Genomic DNA, 21,995 nt, shown 5'->3' with positions numbered 1-21,995 from the left:
TGTACGCTAATTAGAGGAGAAAGTTGTTGCCTACGGTCCTGGTTTTAAGGTTAGGAATTACGAGTTACTGCTTTACAATGTGGTTACATATGCATGGAGAAACACATTTAGTAAATATTTAAGGATTATTCTCTAATTTTTTTAAAAAATATTTTATTTTGTTGTACAATAGGTAAAAACATACAATAGAAGGATTTGTATAGGATACATTTCGTAATACAAATATAAAATCTAAACAATCACTTTTATTTCTCCACTAGTCACTGTAACAGTAGCATTAACATTTTGTTTTTCCCATTAATTGTACTCGTTCCAGTTATAATTTTATACCAAGTTGTTGCAGACTAATTTGGGAATCAGTTGCAAGAAAACTTGACTTTGGGTAACAAATATTGTTGCATAATTGTAAGGAGTTAGTATGTTTTTCTTCTTTTAATATAACTTAATACATTCAAGGTTATGCGCATTACAGTGCATCTGTGTTTAATTTTCAGTCATATACTTTTCCTGAGAAAAGCACTTTGATGTTCATAGTCTTAGTTAGCTAGGTAATATAAGCAAGCAAAGCTAACTGGGACCCATGAAGTTCATATTGTTGGTTCTTATACCTTAGTTAATTTAAGAAGCATTTACAAACACAAAACTCATTTGAAAGCATGGAGGCTGCAACGCCCCATGGCAAGAGGCTACGGGGCTATGTCAGGTAACTCACGCCCAACATTTAAGTTGCTTTCAAGTTTCTCGCTGAGACTTCCTAGAGCTAGAACATCCTTCGGCTGAATACAGATGTAAATGCTACAGCATCAAAGGAAAAACGTGAAAAAAAGCAACTTGGGTCTACTTTCAACCTCTGAAATGAATGAAGTGCAAAACAAAGTGTAAAGGGCAAAGAATAAATTAGAATAAAAGAGATAAAAACAAAAATTTTCCCCTTCCCATATAAAATCTTTATCCTGACTGTCCCTTTTTAAAAACCCTCATTGAAAAAAGCTATCCTATGAAACATTGTATATAAAATTCTCAGGTTTCAAGTGGAAAGGCCCTTGGAGAGTGAAACTTGACCACATAAGGAAAAGAACCAACAACTTTGACAAACTCGTTAAAAAGTGTACTCAGTTTTTAATATTAAAGTATGTCCATCCACTGAACTTTCCTACTCATTTCCACGTGGAATTCTTTTTTTTTGTGTGTGTGTTTTAAAGCAACAACATTTGTCTCTCTGACATCCAGATTAAAGGAATGCCCTGTACACGTTAGATCTACTTAAGGAAAGGTAACGTATATCCCAGAAGACCTGTTTTGCTGATGTCTGCCAACATAAAGTCTGACTATTCATCGTTAAGTTAAATCATTCTCAGAGTCCATTTTCAGAAGTGGTCAGATTAATCAGTCTAACTTCATTTGAAAAACAAAACCTCAATACAAACCAGCAGCTAAATCAAGAGCAAAAGGAAGGAACCTGGTGGCAATTCCATCAAATAGAAGTGACTGAAACAAAATCACTTTGCTCATAACAGAAATCTCATAGCAAACATGGCAGGTTCGTTAGGAGTCTTGCATCATTGAGTTCCCATTTTCCATAGCCTGACTGATACTGTGAAGATGCCAGTAGCAGAGTCACAGCAATGGTATTGACAAGGGGATTTCATGAAGGATAGTCCAAAACGAAACCCGATGGGGAAAAATGGAGAAAAATAAAAAGGCACCAATATAAGCCACAACATTTATGAATACAATATATTTTAACTCTCTACATGGAGGAAGCCAACCTGCTCCTTTTTGATCTTCTTCTTTGGCACAACTTCGGTGGATTTCTCAGACTCTGAGCGGGTTCGAATCGATCTTCTCTGTTGCTTCTTTTCTAAAGAACCTGAAGAAGGAAAAGGGTTTCTATTATATGGTTCCTTATATTTCTGAGCTACAGAAAGATGTTCAACACCAAATCAACAGATAAAGTAACGAAACCAAGACTTTTTCCTCTTTTGAATGTTTTATTTTAAAATTCAGTTCCAAGCTGTTTGCCAACTGGTGCTATGGTTTGCAGAGAACATGTTCTGAGTCCATAGACAGAGGGAGCAGCTTCAGAAAGAGACACCAGGAACAGCACAAAACAAAAAGCTGGGATCCAGTTTAGGGCAAATGGATTTTCGTAACACACCTCTCAGTCTTCGCTTTGGTTTATTTTTAACCAAACAGTCCATCTTTGGTGCTTATGGGGAGGTATCCACAATGAACTTCTTGAACTAAAACAAGCTAGAAAAAATCAAGACGCAAACCAGAGCTTCCCCTTTTTCACTCCCAGTGAAAAGCCAGTCCTGTGCCCCAGCTCTGCGGGGAGCATTGCTCTTCCTTTGCAACTCTGCCTACCACAAACATCTCAAGCAAGAGCCCCGCTAGAACACGTGCCATCAGTATGAAATCTAAATGGACAACTGAAGATTTGGAGAGTCGAAGAAAACAGAAAGCACAAACAGAAGCAGTGATTGCGATGCGTTATTATAATTAGAGTGAAAAACAAGTTTTTAAAAAATATTATCATGGAACAGAAACCCGGATTAACGATGATTATGTTATTTCAAGAGAGAAAGTATGAATTGCTGTTCAGGCCCTACTGAGAATCATGTCCTGAAGGCTCCACGCCACGGGCGTGACCAGAAAGTTAATTTAATCAATAATGTATTTCCTCCCCACGCTGCCTCGCTGTACTCATGGAATTCAGATACCAGCCCTATGTCGGAGGAGAAACTCTCCAATCAGTGCATCTAACATTGGCTGAAAGCAGTTTCTTTGAACGTAACAGGCACTCAGGCACTTTTTTCCTCTTCCTGCTCTCTGAGGATCCAGTGCATCACCTCCACAATGCTCCTATCCCGTCTTCACGAGTATTTTGATCCGGTTTCAGGACGGATTTCAGACCAGCAATCTACCTCCCTACTGGCCAGGCCAATCCTGTTTCGGCTGATTGTGGGAACCAGAGGCACTACGAATTCTCACGGCTGTTCTCCTACGACCAGACTTCAAGTTACAGAATTCTTTTCCCAGCTTTATGGACCTGTGTACATCTAGCTGCAGGCTGTTAATAAGGACTCCCAGAGTCATTCTGTAAAATACTTTACCGTAAAGGTATTCTGACGTCCCGGTGACCTTAAATTTGAAAAAAGGACTTCGCAGTTATGTTCCACGAGAGGGGATCAATAACTGTCTGGACTTTGGAAATGGCTTTGAAAGTGACTGTTTGGAGTGTGTACTGCAGTAAAGCTCATGCACTCTATAGGGTGTTACCAGGTGGAGTTTTACGTATCCACAAAACCTAAGAAAATGAGAAAAGAGAGGCTCAGAATTCTCACCCCCTACATCTGAAGAGCCATGGTGAAGGTGAAGCCTTTAGTTCCCAGGTGAAAAAAAAAAAAAAAAAATCACCTCTCCTGCTGCAAGGCAATTAAAGTAACAACTGCTTGAAAAAGCTGAAGTAACCATAGTGACTAAAATTGGAAAAAAGAACCACTGTCGACAACAGCAGAGGAAACCCCACTTGCATCAGGAAACCCCACTCGCACCAGAACATCCGGACTGCTCAGCCTGCATTGTAAAGTCCCTAAATAGTCCAGAAAGTAGTGTAAAAGAAAGCCTACCTAAAAGCTCTACAAGTGCAGGAACTGAAGCGAGTTTGCAGAGGAGAGTGTTCCCACCCATGGTGACTGAGGTTTTTGACTTGGAGTCTCATTTATTTTATGTCCAGAAAGGGAGAAATAATCAAACAGTTAAAGCAGAAGTGGCACTTAGTAACTTTATAAGATTTTCTCAAGAAAAGATGTTGCGGTTTGGGTTTTTTTTTGGCATGCTAACTGTAATGAGCCTTCCATTTTTATTTTTTTTTTTCTTCCATACCAGGAGCATTTGCTCATCCTGCTATGAGAGAAAATCAGTGCTGTGTTCTCCAACCTAAAAATTACTTCTGCATGCCCAATGTAAAATGAAATACTTATGTTCAAGGCTATCCCAAGGATACAGCACATCAACGAACACACACCAGTTAATGATTTTTACACGGACTGTAGAAAATCTGTGGTTGAGATATAGAAGTCCCTACAGTGACAGGAGGAACGTGAAAATCTCTTGGTTTAGGATGACTCAAAACTGCCTCTTTTCAGGAACCTCCATCCTTTCCCCAGAGGGGTACGTCTCCTTCTGGGGATGCTGAGAGAACACTGCAGAAGGAATTTTCTGCTGGTGGGGAGATCAATCCGTATGGAAGAATGCCCATTAGCTATTTATCAGAACCAAAACATGAAAAAAGCATTGGTTTTCTATTCCAAGTCTAGAAAGCACTCAATCTGTTTTCCTTTCTCATTCTTCCCTACTACTGTACTACAAGCTAAACTTCAGATAGTTTATTCCGGGCTTTCCCTTTTCAGCCTCAAGCTCCATTATTTGCTTCAGTGGTTCTCCCTCAGACAGCACTCCAAAACTCCGTGTTTTCTGATAGGGCCCCTAGAACAACTGCAGAATCAAGCATTACATCATGTTGTTGATAGAGTGATCGGAAGCAGTTAAAAAGAAGCAGAATCACTGCCCTCTACAAAGGTAACACCGGAATTCATCGGCAAAGTTTGGTCACACACCCACCGCGGTTCAGATCCATGCCTCACTCGTCCCACTTCCAGATTCTCTTCCTTTGATCTCAGTCATCATACTTTACATTTGGTGCCAAAAGCCATTACGGTACCCTGCTACCACACGTCCGCTGCGTTATCTTCTAAAACAAAAAGCCATCTGCTCTCCACAAGGCACCCCTCCTTCTAATAAGACGGCTTGGATCCTGCCAGTTGCAGACGCTCAAAGTTCAGAGGCCAAAGCAGCTAAATGCCATCACAAAAACACCCCGTGCTTCTCAAACACCTGGGCTCAGCACGTGCTTATCAGTCAGGTTTGGTACAGCTGTTATGTGAACACAAATGTCCATAATCCCTTTATTCCTAACGAGAAAATGCCAGTTTGCTATCTGAGTTTAAATGCTCGGTTGTTACAGTGCAGACCCCCGGCAATTTTGCCTACCTGTTGACCCAGGAGTTGTTTCAGGAGAGGACGCATTTTGCACTGTTGCTTTTTCGTTTCTCTGATTTGATGAAGAATTAAGTTTTTCTTGTCCTTTGACGCTTATTTCTGTTTTGTTACCAACTCCCTTAAAAAAGATAAAAAAGATTGTGTTAGCCTATTTATCTGTGTTATTGCTACCACCCGTACTAATCTCCCTCTCAGTCCCAGAACAGAAACATTCAATACAACACACACACATCATGAGCTGTACTACAGAGCTGCTTCTTTGCAGAACTTTCCATCCCTCTCCATCTCCCCTTATATACAAGGAAAAAAAAAAATTCCAGTGACTTTTCTAAACATTACCTTCTCTCTAATGCTTAGGATGAAATAAATACTCTCCAGGTAGAGAGGCAGAAGGAGGAGGCAGAGAAATAGTCCTAAACCTTTTCCTTACACTGACTCTGAGAAGCTGCTGTGCACCTGAAGGAAGCTGGGAGGCAGAACTCATTTTAGAAGTCTTATGCAAAACGTAGTTATTTTTCAAAATATTATTAACAGTTTTGTCACCTTATCTGTTTCCCACAAATAAACTGCTTTTAAGATTTTCAGATAATTGCTCCATTATTTTAACTAGTAAGCTGGAATTAAACAACTTTAGTATTTTGAACACGTTCTTAGCAAAAGTATGACCATTTGTAGGGAGCTCCTTGGCCGACAGTCAAAGTAGTTACTACCAGAGACATTGGGATGCCCTGAAATTAGAGGTTTAATACAATACAAGATTGTTATCGTAGCCTGGCTTTTGTTAGATCTCTCCACTGAAAGAAACACGTATTGTAACGCACAGTGGACACAAGTTTAAGCTCCACAGCCAGTCAGACTTGGGGTAACGATGAAGAGGAGCCGTCACTCCACAAGGCACATACCTTAGTAGAATAAACAAATTGATCGATGAGCTTCCCGTCCCCAGCAGCATTCTGAAGAGCAAAAACCTGTTCAATTTTAACAACTGGAGACATGTTACATTTCTGAAGATCCAGGTTGTGCATGGTTATCGAGGCTGGTAAGGATTTTCTAGCTGCAGCAGTTTTCCATGCGATTTTCACAGGAGGTGGCTCCTCCTCTTCCACGCTCGACTGCCTCCGTTGGCTTTGTCTTCGCAACTCCGCACTGGAAGGCGACGCTGCGACCACGTTGGCGTGCTCTGCCTGGGTGTTCAGTGCTGGCTTTGGACGTCGGTTCTTCTTGGTCTCTGACTTAGAAGCAGCAGTCTTTTTGCCTTTTGACAAAACCTCCTCTGGCTCTTTGTCTATATAAATGAAGGTGTATTGTTCTATCCTTTCTTCCCGAGTCATTTTCAACGCTTTCTCAGCATGGGCAATACCAATATCCCACTGAGCTCGCTCTCTTTGCGGCCTTGGTTTGCGGATCTTAAGGAACAAAGACAAGCAGCTAATTACACTGAAGAATCCCGAGGCTCTTCAAATCTCTCAGGCAGCAAATTTACGGTTACTCTCCATTTACAGTGTGTTTTTGAAAGGTAGACTGAGAATTCCCCCACTCGGAGCACAAGCAGACACTCCAGCTAGATTGTACCACCACTACCATTAAAAGTGTCTGCCCTAAATTACGAATTCACTGAAGACGAGCAGGCAGTAATCACGCCCACGATTCTGCTACGGGATACAGAATGAAACCTGATTTACCTACTTCCAAATTCTCCATGTTTTTCCATAAACATCCTTTCCTTTCCACATCAATATTCTGATGAGCATAAATATTGACTCAAGTAATCCATCTACACAGAAAATAATTGCTGTAACTAACACTTCCTTTCAAATACAGCAATGCAGGACATATGCACTAGTAGCAGGGGCTGAAGAGTCTCCTTTAAAATATGCATTTGCCACAGAACTGGTTAACAGTGAACACACAGATGTATTTATTTAATTTTCTGATGGAGACGTAAAATCATCTCCAAAGCCTAGGATGACAACTGCCACGATGAGCAGACAAAGTTAAGCTACCAGAATTTTACCAAAATTTTTCAGGAGGAGCATGGAAACATTTTAGGTATCTTCGTGAGCACACACAACCCTTCACGCAGCGAGGCACTGCCGTGTTTCACAGCTGCACCCATGAGTTTCACTTTCACAGGCACTGTAAATGCTCTTCTACAGTTTGTGTTCACCGTACCTTCTGCTTCTCAGAGTGGTTGCTGGCTTGCTTAGCAGCCTCTGCCAATAACTGCTCGTACTGTTTGTGTCCTTTGTACTCTCGAACCCTCTTCTCGTGCACCCACGCCCGCTCCGGCTGGTTGCTAAAAAACTGAACATGGTATTCACGGGCACCTGGAATTGAGAAATTCTAGTCAGCAGTTTTGTTAATGCCACCTCCTGCGTTCAACTTACGCTCTCCTACCCCACAACGCTCCGCTGCTGCGGTCGGAAACACCTCGCTGAGCTCAGAACTACGACAGGCCCAGATTCAGGGCAGGGTAAGACGGGAAGTTGAGCGCACCCTGCCCACCCCGAGTGCTCTCACCCTCACGAGCATCTTCTCCTAACACACTGCCCTGGGAGACGTGCACCAGCAGGGGTTGCACAGGCTCGTTTGCAAAAGTAACTTAAAAAGCTCTGGTTTTGTGCACTGCAGCAATCGTTCAGCTCAGAATACAACCGAGCAGAATCCACCCCACGAGGGGAGCTCAAGGATGAGATTTTGCATAAAGGAACAAGTACAGACACCTGAGGCGTTCTAGCAGTCAGCCTCCTCCCTTACCTCTTGTGTTAATTTTGGTATGAACATCAAGCTGGGGGTCACATGAAACCATGCAAGGCCACCATGGGTACGTCCCCACCTTGGACCAAACCAGATCGCCAACCTGAAACTTGACGTCATGGGCGCCTTGCGTTGGAAGAGAAGGCAAGAACTGCTGGACCTACAAAGAACAAGGCAAGCTTAGCAGCCACGGGAGACAACTCCATGCACTTGCAGATACACACACGCCGTCGCAGGGATTTGTTATTTTTCTCTTGGGTATCATTGGGGTTTGGTCATCTAGCGTGAGACAGACATTGCTGAACAACGTGGCACCAAGGGCTTGCACACAGCTAGGGTTTACACACGATAGCCACCAACAAACCAAACCACAACAGCCCGCCCCAAAAAAAACAACCTAAAAAATAAACCAAAACAAAAAAAGAACAAACAAAAAATAAAAATTTAAACAGTTTCTGCTTTGTAAGTTGATTATGAATGTTGTAGACTCAAATAATAAACACAGTGTGAGAAATGGTTTGACGCAGCAGTGATTAACGAGCATTTCAGAAAATGGCCACTGATTAATCTGACAAATTAAGGTACCCACATCGTAACTAGAACACAAACAGTAACACAAGGGAAGTTCAGAAGGCGTTAATCAGTAGGTGTACTAACCGGGGCTTCCTCCAACAGTGCATCTTCTCTTGGTCTGTCTGCTAGCATGCTAAGCCTCTCATTTGGTCTCTAGGACATGGGTAAGAATGAGGAGGAAAAAAGGAAAATAAACACAAACAAGATAAGGGGGCAGTAAAAGCAAAGAAAGCATAGTAATGAAACCAAACAGGAAAAATAAACAGCAAAGAGAAAAGCAACCATGAACCCAGAGAACAGAAGTGTGAGGATTCCTTATTCCCAGCTCAAAACAAAAGCAGCATCGCAGCCAAACGCCTCTTCCCCTCTCCACTAGTTCTGTTCCCATCACACCTCCACAGAGCACCGCTCTGCTGCAGCAGGTGACAGAAAACACGCAGGGGCATAAACCCAGCTGACATCCCACCCAAATGAACGTACCAGCTCCAAGGAGGAGATCCGCAGGAACACGGTGAGCCTCACCGCGTACCCGGTACTTGCAAGAAGTGCATTAAAAACTGGTATTAAAGATTCAATACGGAAACTGAAAGATCTGTGTTGGACTGCAGGGAGTTGATGAGTGTTTGGGGGAACAGAGAATGGCAACAAAAGACCTTTGAGGGTGTTTCCAAGGCAGGCTGAGCAGCCCGTGCCCTCTGTCCCATGGAGGAGGGCTGCAGGGGCTTGGCAGAAGGGCGCTGGGACAAGCCCCGAGGTAAGAGGCGGGCTGCCAGCACCCAGCGGGACGCAGAGCAGGCAGCAGAGACATCGTGAGCCAAAGGGCTCAGGGAAAAGCAGGAAGAGAAGCCAGAGTCATGCAGTGGGGAACTAGCAGTGCTGTTAACCCAAATTACACCCAGCGCGTGTAAAGCCAAGGCCCCAGTTGGCCACTCAGAGCCCACAAAACAATCGTTAACAGCAAGCACGTTGGATTTGCTGGGCAGAAATCACTCCTGCCTGGCCCAGGAGAGCACGGCGCTGACGTCTGCCCTCCTTTCCCCTCCGTGAGCTCGTGGAAACCTCGGCTCTGGCAGAAGCTCTGTGCTGGTACACAGGAAGCCTGCACGACGCGCCGCCGGCTTCCGCTGCCCGCAGAGCGCAGCCCAGGAGCAGAACAACTTCTTAGAACAAATCCTCACGGCGTAAAGTTCAGCGGTGTTTGCATAACATTTTCCTTTCCAATCAGTGTTCCCTGCGCAAATGCTCTGCCACAATCAGGGCTTGGCACTGAGACTGCAGCACCGGGAGGAGGAAGCCACCGCGCGGCACCTTGCTTTCGGGTAACTGCTGAGCCTGAAAGCAGGGGCAGCGAAAGCTCCAGCAGGAGTCCTGGTTGTAAACTAAACTCAGCGTGGTAGGGACAAGTCTCACCCCATCGATACCAGAAGGATCATGCAGGTATACACCAGAGCCGCTTGTCGAATACGAGAGCAGCAGCCAAAGGGACGGGCACTGCTGGAGCTGTGAGAGCCCGGCCCTGGTAAGAGGCAGAGCAGAGGGCAGAGCTGACAGCCTGCCGTTGGGGCAGCCCTGGAGAAGAGGGCAGAAAGCCGTGCTAACAGCCTGCCCCCACTCACCTCCGAACGTACTGCACTCACTGAGGTTTATGGCAAAATTTGGGGGGAACGCATCATCGCAGCAGCAAAGCCCTCAGCACCACCGCCACAGCAGGGAGGGCACAGACACAGCCCCGGAGGACTTGGACAGTCCATTTTATTTATTTATTTTTATTTAATTATTTTAAAATCTTACTGAGCTTCGCTAGGCTCAAATAAAGCAGAAGCTCGGGGTCCTGCTGCAGCACCGAGCTAACCCCTGGGGGAACTCTGCCCACTGGATTAGCGGCTCTATGACCTGTAAATAGTCCTGGTAAGAGAGGGGCCAAATCAGCAGCTCTTCCATTCAAATAAACACTTTTAAAAGTAAATAATGATAAATCAAGCGTATGGACCTGCTACACCAGATCAGAGCCCTGATCTGAAGCGCGAGATCTTCTCCCAAGCCCACCAAAAGCAGCGGGCACGTCCAGCCTGGGACATGGAGAGACAGCCTCACGGAGCGAGCAGGAATGGGCAAGAGGAAAGGAAGCAGAAGCAAGGAAGTGGCCGAAGGGCCTGAGGAAAGAAAAAGGCTGAGAGGACCAAAGAGCAGCAGCCAGTGCCTCTGCCTCCTGGAATGTAACCTGGAACAGCCCCGTGCAGCCCTGTTACAAGGCACCAACAGTTCTGAGGGTTTGCTGGGCCAGCTGTTTGGATTTGCCTGGAGCACTGCTTTCTACCAGCTCCTGCATGCGCCACATCAACAGCTCTGTTTTTTTGTACAACATCACAACATTCACACATCCACCAAGACCTCATGGCTGTGGCCAACACCAGTCACACACCAAGCACGTTCAGACACCGCACAGAGCCAGGGACGGCGCTCTGGGTGGATTTGTGCTTTGGAGAAGCAGCCGATCGTTTCCCCTGGGGAATCAGACTGCTCCTACATTTGGGAGCTGTGGTGATGAACGCTCTGGGTAACCCAGAACAGCCCAGCTGTGCTTCGAGAGGCAGCTTCAGGAACTGCGTGTACCTGTGAGCTTCTGGTCAAGAGCTCCAACTTCCAACACTGCCCACAGCGCAGCCACCTCTGAGCAAGCTGAAGCACTAATACTAAAAAGCATTAAATCAACTTTTCTGATGCTTATTTTTCATTTGCAGGCTTTTCACCACAACTCTGTTGCTCTACAAACACATTCCCAGCAACCTAATACAGAGCCCCTGACAGCAGGCACGGCCTCAGGGCTCTCGGTGCGCGCACCCAGGAGCAAGGGAACGCACGGCTGGAGGCGCACGCTGCAGCACCAGCAGCGGGCACACGGACGGCTGACACCCTTTTTCCACTTACATTTTGCTCCTCTGGTTCTAGTTTGGGAATTTTGTGCGACTTGCGCTCTTCCGAGCGGGAAGAGTCGTGCTTGCTACTTTTTTTCCTTTTCTCTTTCCTCCCCTCGTGTTTCGCCTTGGCGTACTCGCTCGCTTGTACTTCATTTAAAAGGTCCCCGCAAAGGGAGGACTCGAACAATTCCCTGCCGTTCTGGATAGTTTTGGTTATTTTCAGTTTGATCTCTGGCGAGCCAGTCTTCTTTGGGATCCCCGTTTGTGCACCTGAAGGCGGCGGCGGCGGAGGAGGAGGATGCGGCTGGGGAGGGGGAGCTTTGTCCAGGACTTCGTGCGGCCGCGCGCTGCAGTTCTCCATTTGGTAGTACTCTGCGGGGCCAAAGTTCCTGACGGCGCCGAAGCCGTTGGCCGAGCCATTGGGGTACTGGCCGTACGCCTGGTACTTGGCGGGGGGCTCGTAGCCGCCGCCGGCGGGGGGGAAGCCGTTGGTGAGGGGCGGGAGCTCCTCGGGCGCGGGGTACTGGAAGCCCGGCTGCAGGGCGCTGTCGTACGGCGCGGGGCCGGCGTCTTCCGCGGCGTCGCTGCCGGCATCAAAGGCGTCCTCCTGGCGGACGTTGGCGGAGTCGATGAGCTGAGGTGGCTGCTGGATTGTGTTTCCCATGATCCCTTGCATGAAAGAGAACGAGAAATCCATTGTTCTGCTCCGGCATCCTCAGCTCTCCCTTCTTCTCACAGGGCCTGCGGGCACAGGGCAGAGGGAGGCAGTGTTACGGGAGCAGCCCCACAGCTGAACACGGCCACCCCCGGGCTCCCCCCGCCCCCCACAAGGGAGCTGCTCCCTTGTCCCGTGCCCCCGTGTCCCCCTCCTGCTTCTCCAGACAGCTGAAGAAGTGATACAAGCACCTGGAGGTGCTTTGGAGCTCCGAGGCCGGCTGTTGGGAGGCCAGAGCAGTGGTGCCCAAAAGCAAACCACACCACGGAGCCCCCCTCGCGTGGTGCTGGGCCGCGTGGCTGTGCCGCAGGGCAGGGGGAGGAGGCCCTCAGCCCGCCCCACCGCACAGAACACCCCGTGCTGCCCCCACACCACGGCCCCTGCAGGCTGAACACGCCAGGGGAGGCACAAAGAGCACCCAAAGGACACAGAAACAATTCCTCGTCCTCCCTGCCAGATTTCAGGGCTGGGGAGGAGCCCTTGGATGGCAGAGACCCACAGCAGGGCCTCTGCTCAGCGCCTGAAGCGACCCGCACCCCACCTCGGCTGCTGGCAGAGCTCAGGGGGGGCTCCCCCATCCCTTCCCTCACCAGAAGCAGAGCAGAGCCTGCCCCGTTTGGCTCCGGGCAGGCAGAGGGGGGTGCTGCTCCCTCGCTTCCCCTCCTTATGTTAACACCGAGCACCCAGAGCTTAAATAAAGGCTGATCCCAATCCAAGGGGGAGCAGCCCCGGCACAAAGGATCCCAAACCTGTGCTCGGTCACAGAGGTATCACAGGGGGGGAGACGCCGCTCGCCTTCCATTTGCCATCTCTATTAAATACCAAAGTCAGACTAAACCACAGTCAGATTGCCAGAACTCAGAGGCTCAGAAGGAGCTTCTCACCTTCGTTATTATCATTAATAAAGCCCTCCCCAACCAACCCCGATGTTCAGCACGGAGAATGCAGGGTGACCCGAGCACAGGTACGGACAGCAGCGTGCAAGGTCAGCTCAGCCCTTCCAAAGCAAACACCGCCCCGGGTTATTTATTCTGCTCGCCGCGGGCACACAGCAGGGTGGCTGTGCCCTTTCAGCCAGCGTTTGGTGTGACACCAACACCTCCCGCTGTCACAGGAGCCCCCACAGCCCCGTCCCCCACCTCTCAGCTTTCAGGTGAGGTTTTGTCTCCAGCAGTGCCCTCCTCAGGGGCTGCCAGGAGAAACTGAGTTACAGCAGCAACGAGAACCTGGCCAGCATGGTGTTATGTGCTTTGCCAGCTCCGTCCTGGGGTTATATTTATGTTGTGCTCATCCCCACTGCCCGGTGCCATCAGCCGGGGCACATCCAGAACCGTAATTAAGAAAATTTGGGGAGCAACCTAAGAGCACACAGCCGTGCAGCAGGACCTGCCAGCTGCAGCAACTTCAAATCCTGGGGCAGTGAAACCACGGCAGCTCTCAGCCACAAAACCCCTAAGAGAAGTGTTGCTGCTGGTGGCAGGGGCAGCACACGCAGTGAGAGCACTGCCTATCGAGGTCACAGCTCCCCACAGCACCCCACAGCTCCTCACATCACCCCACGGCACCCCAAGCCCCCGCCCATTCCAGGAAGAGGAAGAGGAACTGCCTGTGCTAGCTTCAAATTAATTGCTGCTTTGCATCTGCCAAAGCGAGGAGCACACAGATTTCTCCCACTGGTAGGGAATTTCACCCCAGGCTGTTGTTATTTGTTACTAAAAACAGAACCAATCCATGGGGCTCCTCTGCAGCGCTCCAGAAGAGCCCAGGCTTACAGCCCCATGCGTCCTGCAGGGCTCACCCACCAGGGACAGAGCAGGACCAGGGGCAGAAATGCTGGAGTTACCCAGCTCAGCACTTTGGGTTTGAAATAGGGATTTCTCCTCTTCCTTTACCCAGCGCTCTGACAGCTGCCCAGGCGTTTAGCTCAGCACCAGCCCCACGTAACGCAGCTCACCCCAAATGTTGGTGGGGATATCCCAGAGGCACAGCACGCAACAAGCCCTGGGAGAGCTCAGCCCTGCAGAGCAGGCAGCCACGCAGCACCCCGTGTAGGAGCAGGGCTTTGCTCGTGGCACACGCTGTGTGAGCAATTCTGCTTTGTGCTGTCCCTGCCTTGCTTGGGGGAGCAGCAGCCGCTCCCTGCTCAGCCCCCGGCACCACCCGAGCGCTATCGGGGAGAGCCAGGGGCAGGGCAGGGCAGGGGCTGCTCCTCCTCAGCTCTCGGAGCAAGTCCCGAGCTGGAACAGGCCCTGGGTCAGCAGCCTGCTTTATGTCCTGATGTGGAAACACGTGTGGGTTAGCAAACTTCGAATCACTATTGGGATTGGGGCGAGAGCTGGCAGCTAAACACAAACCCAAGCAGTTTTTTAAAGCAATTCCCTCCCTGAGCTCAGCACAGAAACCCAGCGCTGCTCTGTGACAGCCTCCTGAGTCCCAGCACAAGGATCAGGCCCCGAGACACCGAGGGCAGGCTCCAGCCCCACAAGCAACGTGCAGCGCCCCGTGCTGCGCCCCCAGCACCACTCCTCTCCCTCCAACCCCGTAAACGACATCCTCAGACCCTGCAGGGAGCGCTCAGCTTCCAGACAGGACCCGCACCGGGCACTGCACCGCTGGGGCACCGCAACTCACCCCGCAGGCAGAGGTAACGCATGCAATTTCATTAGTTCAAGCACAGGAAATGATTCCAAGTCATTTAGGCACGAAACTGGTACTTTTTAGCAATACTGGGAGCAATGGGGAACCAGAGAGACCTTCAGGACCCCAGCTGAATTTCCGACCCGGAGAAAAAGGAGCCTGCTCCCTAGCACTGCGGGCAGGGCCCTGCCTGGAGGAGAACCAGGACCCGTCAGTGCTAAGGACTTTTGTTTGGTTTTGGTTTTGTTTGCAAAAACTTTTTGTTTTTGTTTGCAAACACAGCCCCGTGCTTCATGCTGCAGCCAGGAGTCACAGCTCGAGGCATCGGGGGAAGAGGTAACTGGGATAAACCGGGAGGAACAAGCTCTGCTGGGGGCAGGACCTGGCTGGCCCCGAGCACAGGTACCAGCCGCTGATAAAACCGGCACAGCACACCAATATTTTACACCCAGTGCCCATAAAACCTCCTGGAATGATTTTACCTCTTCTCACTGCCTACTGCCAGCCACCACGTGCGTGACCTATGATGGCCCGGCACTTGTTGGGCTGGAGGCATTTGACAGAAACACAGGGAGCAGAACCTGCCCTGCTGGGCTCCCATCCCCACTCCCTGCACGCACACCTACATCAGAGTGAGTTGCAAACCTGCTCATGTCCTGCCCCCAGCGAGCCCTGAGCCTCACAGCACCCACTGCCCTCCAAACCCATGGGTCTGGCCCAGGCAGGCTGGGCTGGTTCCGAACTGCTGCGATTGATTTCCCTCCCGGCTCCACTCTGCCCAGCTCAGTGCCCCTGGCAGCTGTGGCTGGCGTCCTGCAGCAGCTCAGCACGGACACCTGACAGCAAACACCTCACTAGACCCAACCGTGCCCCTGCTTTTTCTGCAGCCGCGTCAAAACCAGCTGGGGAGCCACCTCCCGGGGCACTACAGCCCCTGCGCTGTGAGAAGTAACTCAGCAAGAGGCAGGAGTGCAGCGACCACCTGTAGGTACTGCTGCGTTGGGTGTTCACGGGCTGCTCTGTCTCGTTTTGTCCTGGATACCTGTATGAAACCCCGCAGTATTTCCACTTCCACACCCTAGGCCCGTGCTTTCCAGCCGGGCGCAGACTCGTCAGCTACAAATTGCACCTGTGGATTCAGACTGACTTCAGCTGGCCCGAGCAGCCTCCTCCAGCAGGCACCGCAGGTGAATCAGAGGCCTCCTGACAAACTTTGCTCAACGTTTAGAGCTCGCGGTGGGGCTGGGCACCTCCCTGGGCACCTTCCTACAGGCTCTGAGTGCCAGGAGAAACAGCCCCGTCTGCCAGAGGGCTCTGACACGGCCACTGTTACCGAGCTTCCCGCGGGGGAATGGAGGGAGCCACCTCACACAAACACTGTGCATTTAGAAACAGAAGGGGTAACAGGAGTGTGGGGTACTCGCTTGTTCTGAAGAGCCTCAGGACTCAAGCGGGGGACATGGAGGAAACCCTCTGGCTCTCTGGGGAGGCTCAGAGCCCGATATCCACACAACACCAGGAGTCAGAGCTTTGGCAGCACCGAGCGCTGTGTGAATCACAACCCGCTCACACGCACCAAGGCCAGGCTAACAGCCCCACGGCCCCACAGCCCCTGCACCACCCCAAAACCCGGCAGCGCTGCGGGGCCAAAATCACCCAAAGGCTGCGAGCAAACACCACAGAGCCCCTGAGCCGCTCGCGCTGCGGCTGGGGCAGGCTCCGAGCAGCTCCCCGGGGCTCCCAGCTCCCCCAACAGCCCCGGGAGCCCCCAGGCCGCGGCTGAGCCTCCCCTCAGCGCCCCGCAGCCGCCTCCAGGCCGTGCCCCGAGCCCCGGAGGGGAACCGGGACCCACGGAGCGGGACCCACGGACACAGCCCCGAGGCACCGGGGCACGGAGCGGCGCCGCGGGCAGGCTCCAGGCGCGGCCCGGCGGCCCTGAAGCCGCTCTCGGGGCCTGTCCGAGCCGTGCCGGGCCCGCCCCGGCCGCTCCGCTCCGTGCCCGCCGCGAACATGGCGCCGCCGCCCCCCGGTGCCCGCCCGCGCCGCCCCCGCCCTCACCTTCCGTCAGTTCCATTCTAACCGCCCCCGCCGAGCCCCGAGGAGACAAAGGCCGGCGGCGGGGGCGGCGGGGCCCGTCCCGGCCCGTCCCGTCCCGTCAGGCCGCCGCCGCCGCCGCCCGTTGCCCGCAGGCCGCAGCCCGGGCCTCGAGTTCCGCGCCCCCGCCGCCGCCGCCGCCGCCGCTGCCGCCGGGCCCCGCCCCGGGAGGGCTGCGCGGCCGCGGGGAGGCGCCGGGCGGGCGGCGGGGTGAGGCGGGCGGCGGGTGAGGCGCTGCGCTGCGCTGCGGGGCCGCCCCGGGCCCGCCCCGCGCCGCTCCGAGCCCCCGGCCCCGGCCCCGGCCCCGCTCCCGCGCCGCCGCCTCCGCCCCCCGCCGCTCCCCCGCCGCTCTGAGCCGCGCCTGCGCGCGACGCCGCCTCCCATTGGCTGCGCCGGAGAGGGGCCGCCGCGGAGCATGCTGGGGGATGTAGTTCTGGGGGAACTACAAACCGGCCCCAAAGCCTTCCCCTTCCCTTTCCCCTTCCCCTTCCCCTTCCCCTTCCCCTTCCCCTTCCCCTTTTTGTTCCTCTCCCTGCTGCGCGTTTGCAGCCCCAAGTGCCCGCAGTTGCTGGGCTGCTGCTGCTGTTCTCGTGGCTGCGGGGTGGGAGCACAGCTGCTGCTTCCCACTGACTCCTCCTGACAGCAATCCTCGTCCTCCTCCATTTTTCTCCTCAGTTTTTCCCTGTTCAGCTTTCTCACACGCCACTTTTGCCCGTTCCCAAGTTTTTATGTGAAATGGCCGCTTGGTTGGGAAGCTGCCCCCAGAGCTAACACTGAATCCACGCCACAGAGGCTTCACAGCAGCACCTTGACCCTCCTCAGCCCCCGAGGGCAAGAACCTCTCCTAAGGAAAGAAATCCCATTGGAGCAGAACGCACGTTAGCAGCATAAAGCACTCGGGCACCAAGCCGTACCGTTGCACAGCCCGCACTGACACCGCAGAAATGTTTTTGATCGTAAAAACCGATCTGGAGGAGCAGCGGGGAGTTTTTTTTCCCCAGAACTTAGGGGTTTGGAGACCAGCCCCGATGGGAAATGCAGCGAGAGACCTCTGGCGGCCGGCCTCGGGAGCTGTCTGCCTCGCTTCTCACCCGTTTCCCAACTCCTTGTTATTTATTTATCTATCTATCTATCTATCTATCTATCTATCTATCTATCTATTTATTTATTAAGAGACCCGCCCAAACCCGCCAGTGCAAAAGGGCCTAATGGGGCAAACAGGGCCTGGATGAGGCCCAATGGGGTCAAACTGGGTCTGAATGGGGCTTAATGGGGCTAACAGGGTCTGAATGGGGCCTAACTGGGCTTGAACTGGGCCTAAACAGGGTCGAACGGGACCTGAATGGGGCTTAACGGGGCGAACGGGGTCTGGACGAGGCCTAACTGGGCCTGAATGGGGCCTAGCGGGGCCCAACAAGGCCTCAATGGGGCCTAACAGGGCCTGAATGGGGCCTAACGAGTCCTAATGGGGCTTAACGGGGCCTTACGGGCCCAATAGGGCCTAAACGGGGCTTTATGGGGCTTAATGGGGCCCTAACGGGGCCGAACGGGCCCCGCCGCGCCCCTCCCGTCCCGCCCCGTCCCCGCCGCCGCTCTCGCGCCGCCGTCACGCCCCGCCCCGTGACGTCACTCCCCCTCCTCGCGCGTCTCCACCAATCACCTCCCTTCCCCACGGGGCACCTCGGGTTGCGCCCCGCCCCCCGTGCTCCCATTGGCTGTCCGCCGGCAGGGCCGCAGCTGCGCCTCCCGATTGGCTCCCGCCGAAGCGGCCGCGACGCATTGGTGCGGGGGGGAAACCATAGAGCGCTGCGCTAAGGCTAGAGCGGCCGGCGCAGGGCGTGATGGGACGGCGCTGGCGGACCGGGCCCGGGCTCGGTACCGGTAGGCCCCGGGGTAGGCCCGGGCCTAGGCCCAGCCCCCCCGGGACTCCCCGGGACGAGGCCTCTGTGAGCTCCGGGCTGTGTAACGGGCACCGGGTTAGATTAAATAAAGTTTCCTTCTCTTTTCTGCCCGTAGTGGCTGGGTCTGCGCTGAAACGAGGGCGTTCGGCCTGCTCGGAGCCTGCCTTCCCGCGCCGTGTGCTTTAAATAATAACATTTAAATAATTTTAAAAGCTTAAATAATAAAATTGTGCTTTAAATAATAAAATTTAAATAATTTAAAAAGTTTAAATAATAAAATTGTGCTTTAAATAATAAAATTTAAATAATTAAAAAAAATAAATAACAAAATTGTGCTTTAAGTAATAACATTTAAATAATTTAAACAATTTAAATAATAAAATTGTGCTTTAAATAATAACATTTAAATAATTTAAAAAGTTTAAATAATTGTGCTTTAAATCAGGCACGGGCTGCACCAGGAAATCAGGTGAGTGGTGTGAGCAAGGCTCTGAGGTTCCTGGTTTAACCATGACAAATACAAATTATACAAACGCAGCGCTGTGACACAAATCCTATATTTTTATTTTTGATCCTCTAAAGTGTAATTTCTAACTGCGCTGACCTGCGTGTGCTTCCTTCAGGAGGTGCAGCCCAGGAGGTGCAGCTCCACTCAGCACCAAGGCACCCTCCTGGTCCCTGCCCCCGCCGTACAGGGAGGAAAGGTTAAAAAACAGCGGCCTGCAAGTAAAATGCAGCTGTGGCCTGAGGGAAAAATGTGTGAGCGACCCTTCTGAGGGCAAGGAGGGGAAAAAGGAGTTTGACAGCGTCACACAGAGCACATCAGCGATGCAGGTTCCTGTATTATGGACGTGGTTTAGCCTGAGAGCCCCAGCTGTGTGCCCTGTCCTGGGAGGTAAGGACAGCACGAGGAGGTGTGCCGGCACATCCCGCCCTGTGTGAGGCGGCTGGTTGTCCGAAAGAGAGTTCTTGTGTTAGTCCAATCTGAGAAAAGCAGCAATAGAAAAAAAAAAAAAAGGATTTTAAAAAGCATTTGCATTGGTACTGTCTAAAATCTGCAACTTTTATACTCAGACTAAACTGGAAGCACCTCAGAGCAGCAAGGCCGGTGCCAGCGGAGCCCAGCCTGAAGCCAGCAAAGACAATCCACCGCTGGAGGAGAAAAGCTTTCATCTCTCCACCTCCTTAAAAGGGAAGAATGATTTTCCAGCTGGCTGCTTTTACACAGAAACGTGTCAGTCGTCCTGAGGGGCTCTCTCCCTCTGTTCCAAGCCCATTAGCAACCGGGCAGTGCTAAGATTATCCAGATGACACCGGCTTCTCGTTTGTGCTCCACTCCCTCTACCCCCCACCATTTTAACTTACACTGTAAATACATTGATACCCGCACTGCTGTCTGTGCTGTTACTGAACAGGTGCTCGTGCTCCTAAACCCGAGGAAAGGCAGCTTTCCATCCTCACGAAGGGCCGGGCACACAAGGAACTAGGCTAGACGCCCAGTGAAGCCTGCTCTGTGGTTTGAAATCCCAAGCAAGAACACAGCCATGTATTCAGGGCTTGCAGCTTGCCCTGCTGCTGCGGCTTGATAGGTTCAAGCTCTTGATCCTAGGCAGTGTGGTTTAACTGATTAAAAAGTGCACAGTGTGTGTGTAAATATTCAGAGATTACTTTATGGACAATAGATACGGGTATTCATACTTACTGTAAAGTCAGACGTGGTGCTGAGCAGCACGAAATGTCTTTGCTAGAGGCCAGGCAGCCTTTAGGGCAAAAAAGTCATCTCAAGGTGAGGCGTTATCAGCACTTCAAGCACCTGACTCCAGGCTCCTGCAGAAGGCAGCTGTGTTTTTAGCTCGGTACCTGCGCCTCTGCCTCGTTAGTTACCAGTAGTTACAGTGCTGCATATTGGTATTTAATTGGTAAATGAGGGCAAACGTGGCTTCAATAAAAGAACCCCATTGCTCACACCTTACTCCTGCCTCACTGCAGCGTGGATGCGGTGCTGCCAGCGGCCGTGCTCTGCTGTCAGAGCTGGAGCAGCCTTCGACTGCTTCTGAGGCAGGACGCCTCGCCTCCCCGAAAACACTGCCAGCTGCTGAGCTGCCAGGGGAACTGGGACCTGACATCTGCAGGGCCTGAAAAAGCATTTTCTCCCCTAAAGAGCTGAGTACGAGCATTCAGTGCAATATTCCAGTGATGCTGGGAGCAGAGGTCAACGTGCAGGGGTAGAAGAATGGAAGTAAGTTCTGTGTTATGGGTACAGCAGGTAAATGGGTACAGTTCCTGAATTTATAGGTACAATTCCTGAATGTATAGGTACAATTCCTGAATTTATAGGTACAATTCCTGAACTTGAGGTTATTGGAAGAGCCGTGTGGGGGGCTCAGCCACAAAACCCCGCAGGGTGCAGGCGGGGGGGGCTCTGCCTCTTCCCGCAGCCCCTCCGAGCCTTCCAGTGCCGCTTCCCACCGGCAGGTCGCAGCAGCCCTCAGGCTTTGGGGAGAAATGTGGTGCTGGAGAAGCCTCAGAACCAGGAGCAAAACCTCTCCCGGGCTGGGATCGCGCCCTGCTGCCCTCACACCCCTCAGATTTCACACCCCTCAGATCTCACCCTGCTCCTGGCCTCAAAAATTTGGTGGAGAAATCGTTTTTATCTCCAATGGAGAGCTCCGGGAGGGAGCGTTACCCAGAAATTCCCCCTCGGCAGGGCCCTGCTGAAGGCGCCCATCGTTGGTGAAGAATTTTGGATTCCCAAAATCAGCCACGGCCGGAGCCACGCGGCACGCACGGCGCCACCCTGCCGGCCCCAAAGCTTTCCGGGCGCTCAGAGAATTGGGAGCTGAATTTCAAGTTGCTGGGGGCTTTTTCTGATTTCAGTCAGAAGTCCCCCAGCAGTCCCCCAGCAGTCCCGCACCGCTCTGAACAAACCCAAACCAGACCCCAAATCCCTCGGGGGGGGCAGAGCGCAGCCTCCCCCGGCCGTGCTGCAGGGCTCAGCTTCCTGCGCCCCCCCCTCCCCGACCCCAAATTGGGGGAAAATCAGCGTTTTCGCTACGCGACCCCCCCCTGAGATCGCGGAGGAAGCGAACCCAGCAGAGCCCCGTAAATTTCTGGATTCTGCTCTGCAACGTGGGGCAAATGAAACGCGGCCGAGCTCCAAGGCCGTGTGTGCTTTGGCGTGGGGAGAGCTTTTCCAGCCCTTCGGTGCCAGACACCTTCCAGCCCTCCCCTTGGAGCTTTGTCCTCCCCCTGGGCATCCCCACGGCCACCGCTCGCTGCAGGGGAGGGCTCGGCCCCGAGGGACCCCAAACCCGTGGCTCTGACCCCTTTTTGCCT

The 21,995-nt window shown here is 52.0% G+C and overlaps 1 protein-coding gene and 1 long non-coding RNA gene across 5 annotated transcripts in view; one reads left to right on the top strand and one right to left on the bottom strand.

Annotated features, from left to right (window-relative positions):
- The window catches only part of NSD3 (nuclear receptor binding SET domain protein 3), a 37,435-nt gene extending 20,331 nt beyond the window's left edge, over nucleotides 1-17,104 (bottom strand). For 2 of the 4 annotated variants that reach the window (XM_068662540.1, XM_068662542.1), the window contains exons 1-8: nucleotides 16,723-17,104; nucleotides 11,323-12,053; nucleotides 8,479-8,547; nucleotides 7,822-7,981; nucleotides 7,237-7,391; nucleotides 5,967-6,470; nucleotides 5,056-5,182; nucleotides 1,770-1,870 (exon numbers count right to left, since the gene is read on the bottom strand). In XM_068662540.1, coding sequence (XP_068518641.1) covers nucleotides 1,770-1,870; nucleotides 5,056-5,182; nucleotides 5,967-6,470; nucleotides 7,237-7,391; nucleotides 7,822-7,981; nucleotides 8,479-8,547; nucleotides 11,323-12,009 — 1,803 coding nt within the window. In that variant the 5' untranslated portion in view covers nucleotides 12,010-12,053; nucleotides 16,723-17,104. The remainder of the gene's footprint in view (nucleotides 1-1,769; nucleotides 1,871-5,055; nucleotides 5,183-5,966; nucleotides 6,471-7,236; nucleotides 7,392-7,821; nucleotides 7,982-8,478; nucleotides 8,548-11,322; nucleotides 12,054-16,722) is intronic. The other 2 variants (XR_011090205.1, XM_068662541.1) reach the window with 2 other exon arrangements.
- Nucleotides 17,105-18,550: 1,446 nt separating this feature from the next.
- LOC137845273 (uncharacterized) lies at nucleotides 18,551-20,123 on the top strand. Its single transcript, XR_011090160.1, has 2 exons — nucleotides 18,551-19,128; nucleotides 19,286-20,123. It is a non-coding gene; the product is annotated as an uncharacterized lncRNA (long non-coding RNA).
- Nucleotides 20,124-21,995: the final 1,872 nt, after the last annotated feature.

This window comes from Anas acuta, chromosome 27, assembly GCF_963932015.1.
Source record: "Anas acuta chromosome 27, bAnaAcu1.1, whole genome shotgun sequence".
Classification (NCBI taxonomy): Eukaryota; Metazoa; Chordata; class Aves; order Anseriformes; family Anatidae; genus Anas; species Anas acuta.
This window is presented reverse-complemented; position numbering and strand designations above follow the sequence as displayed.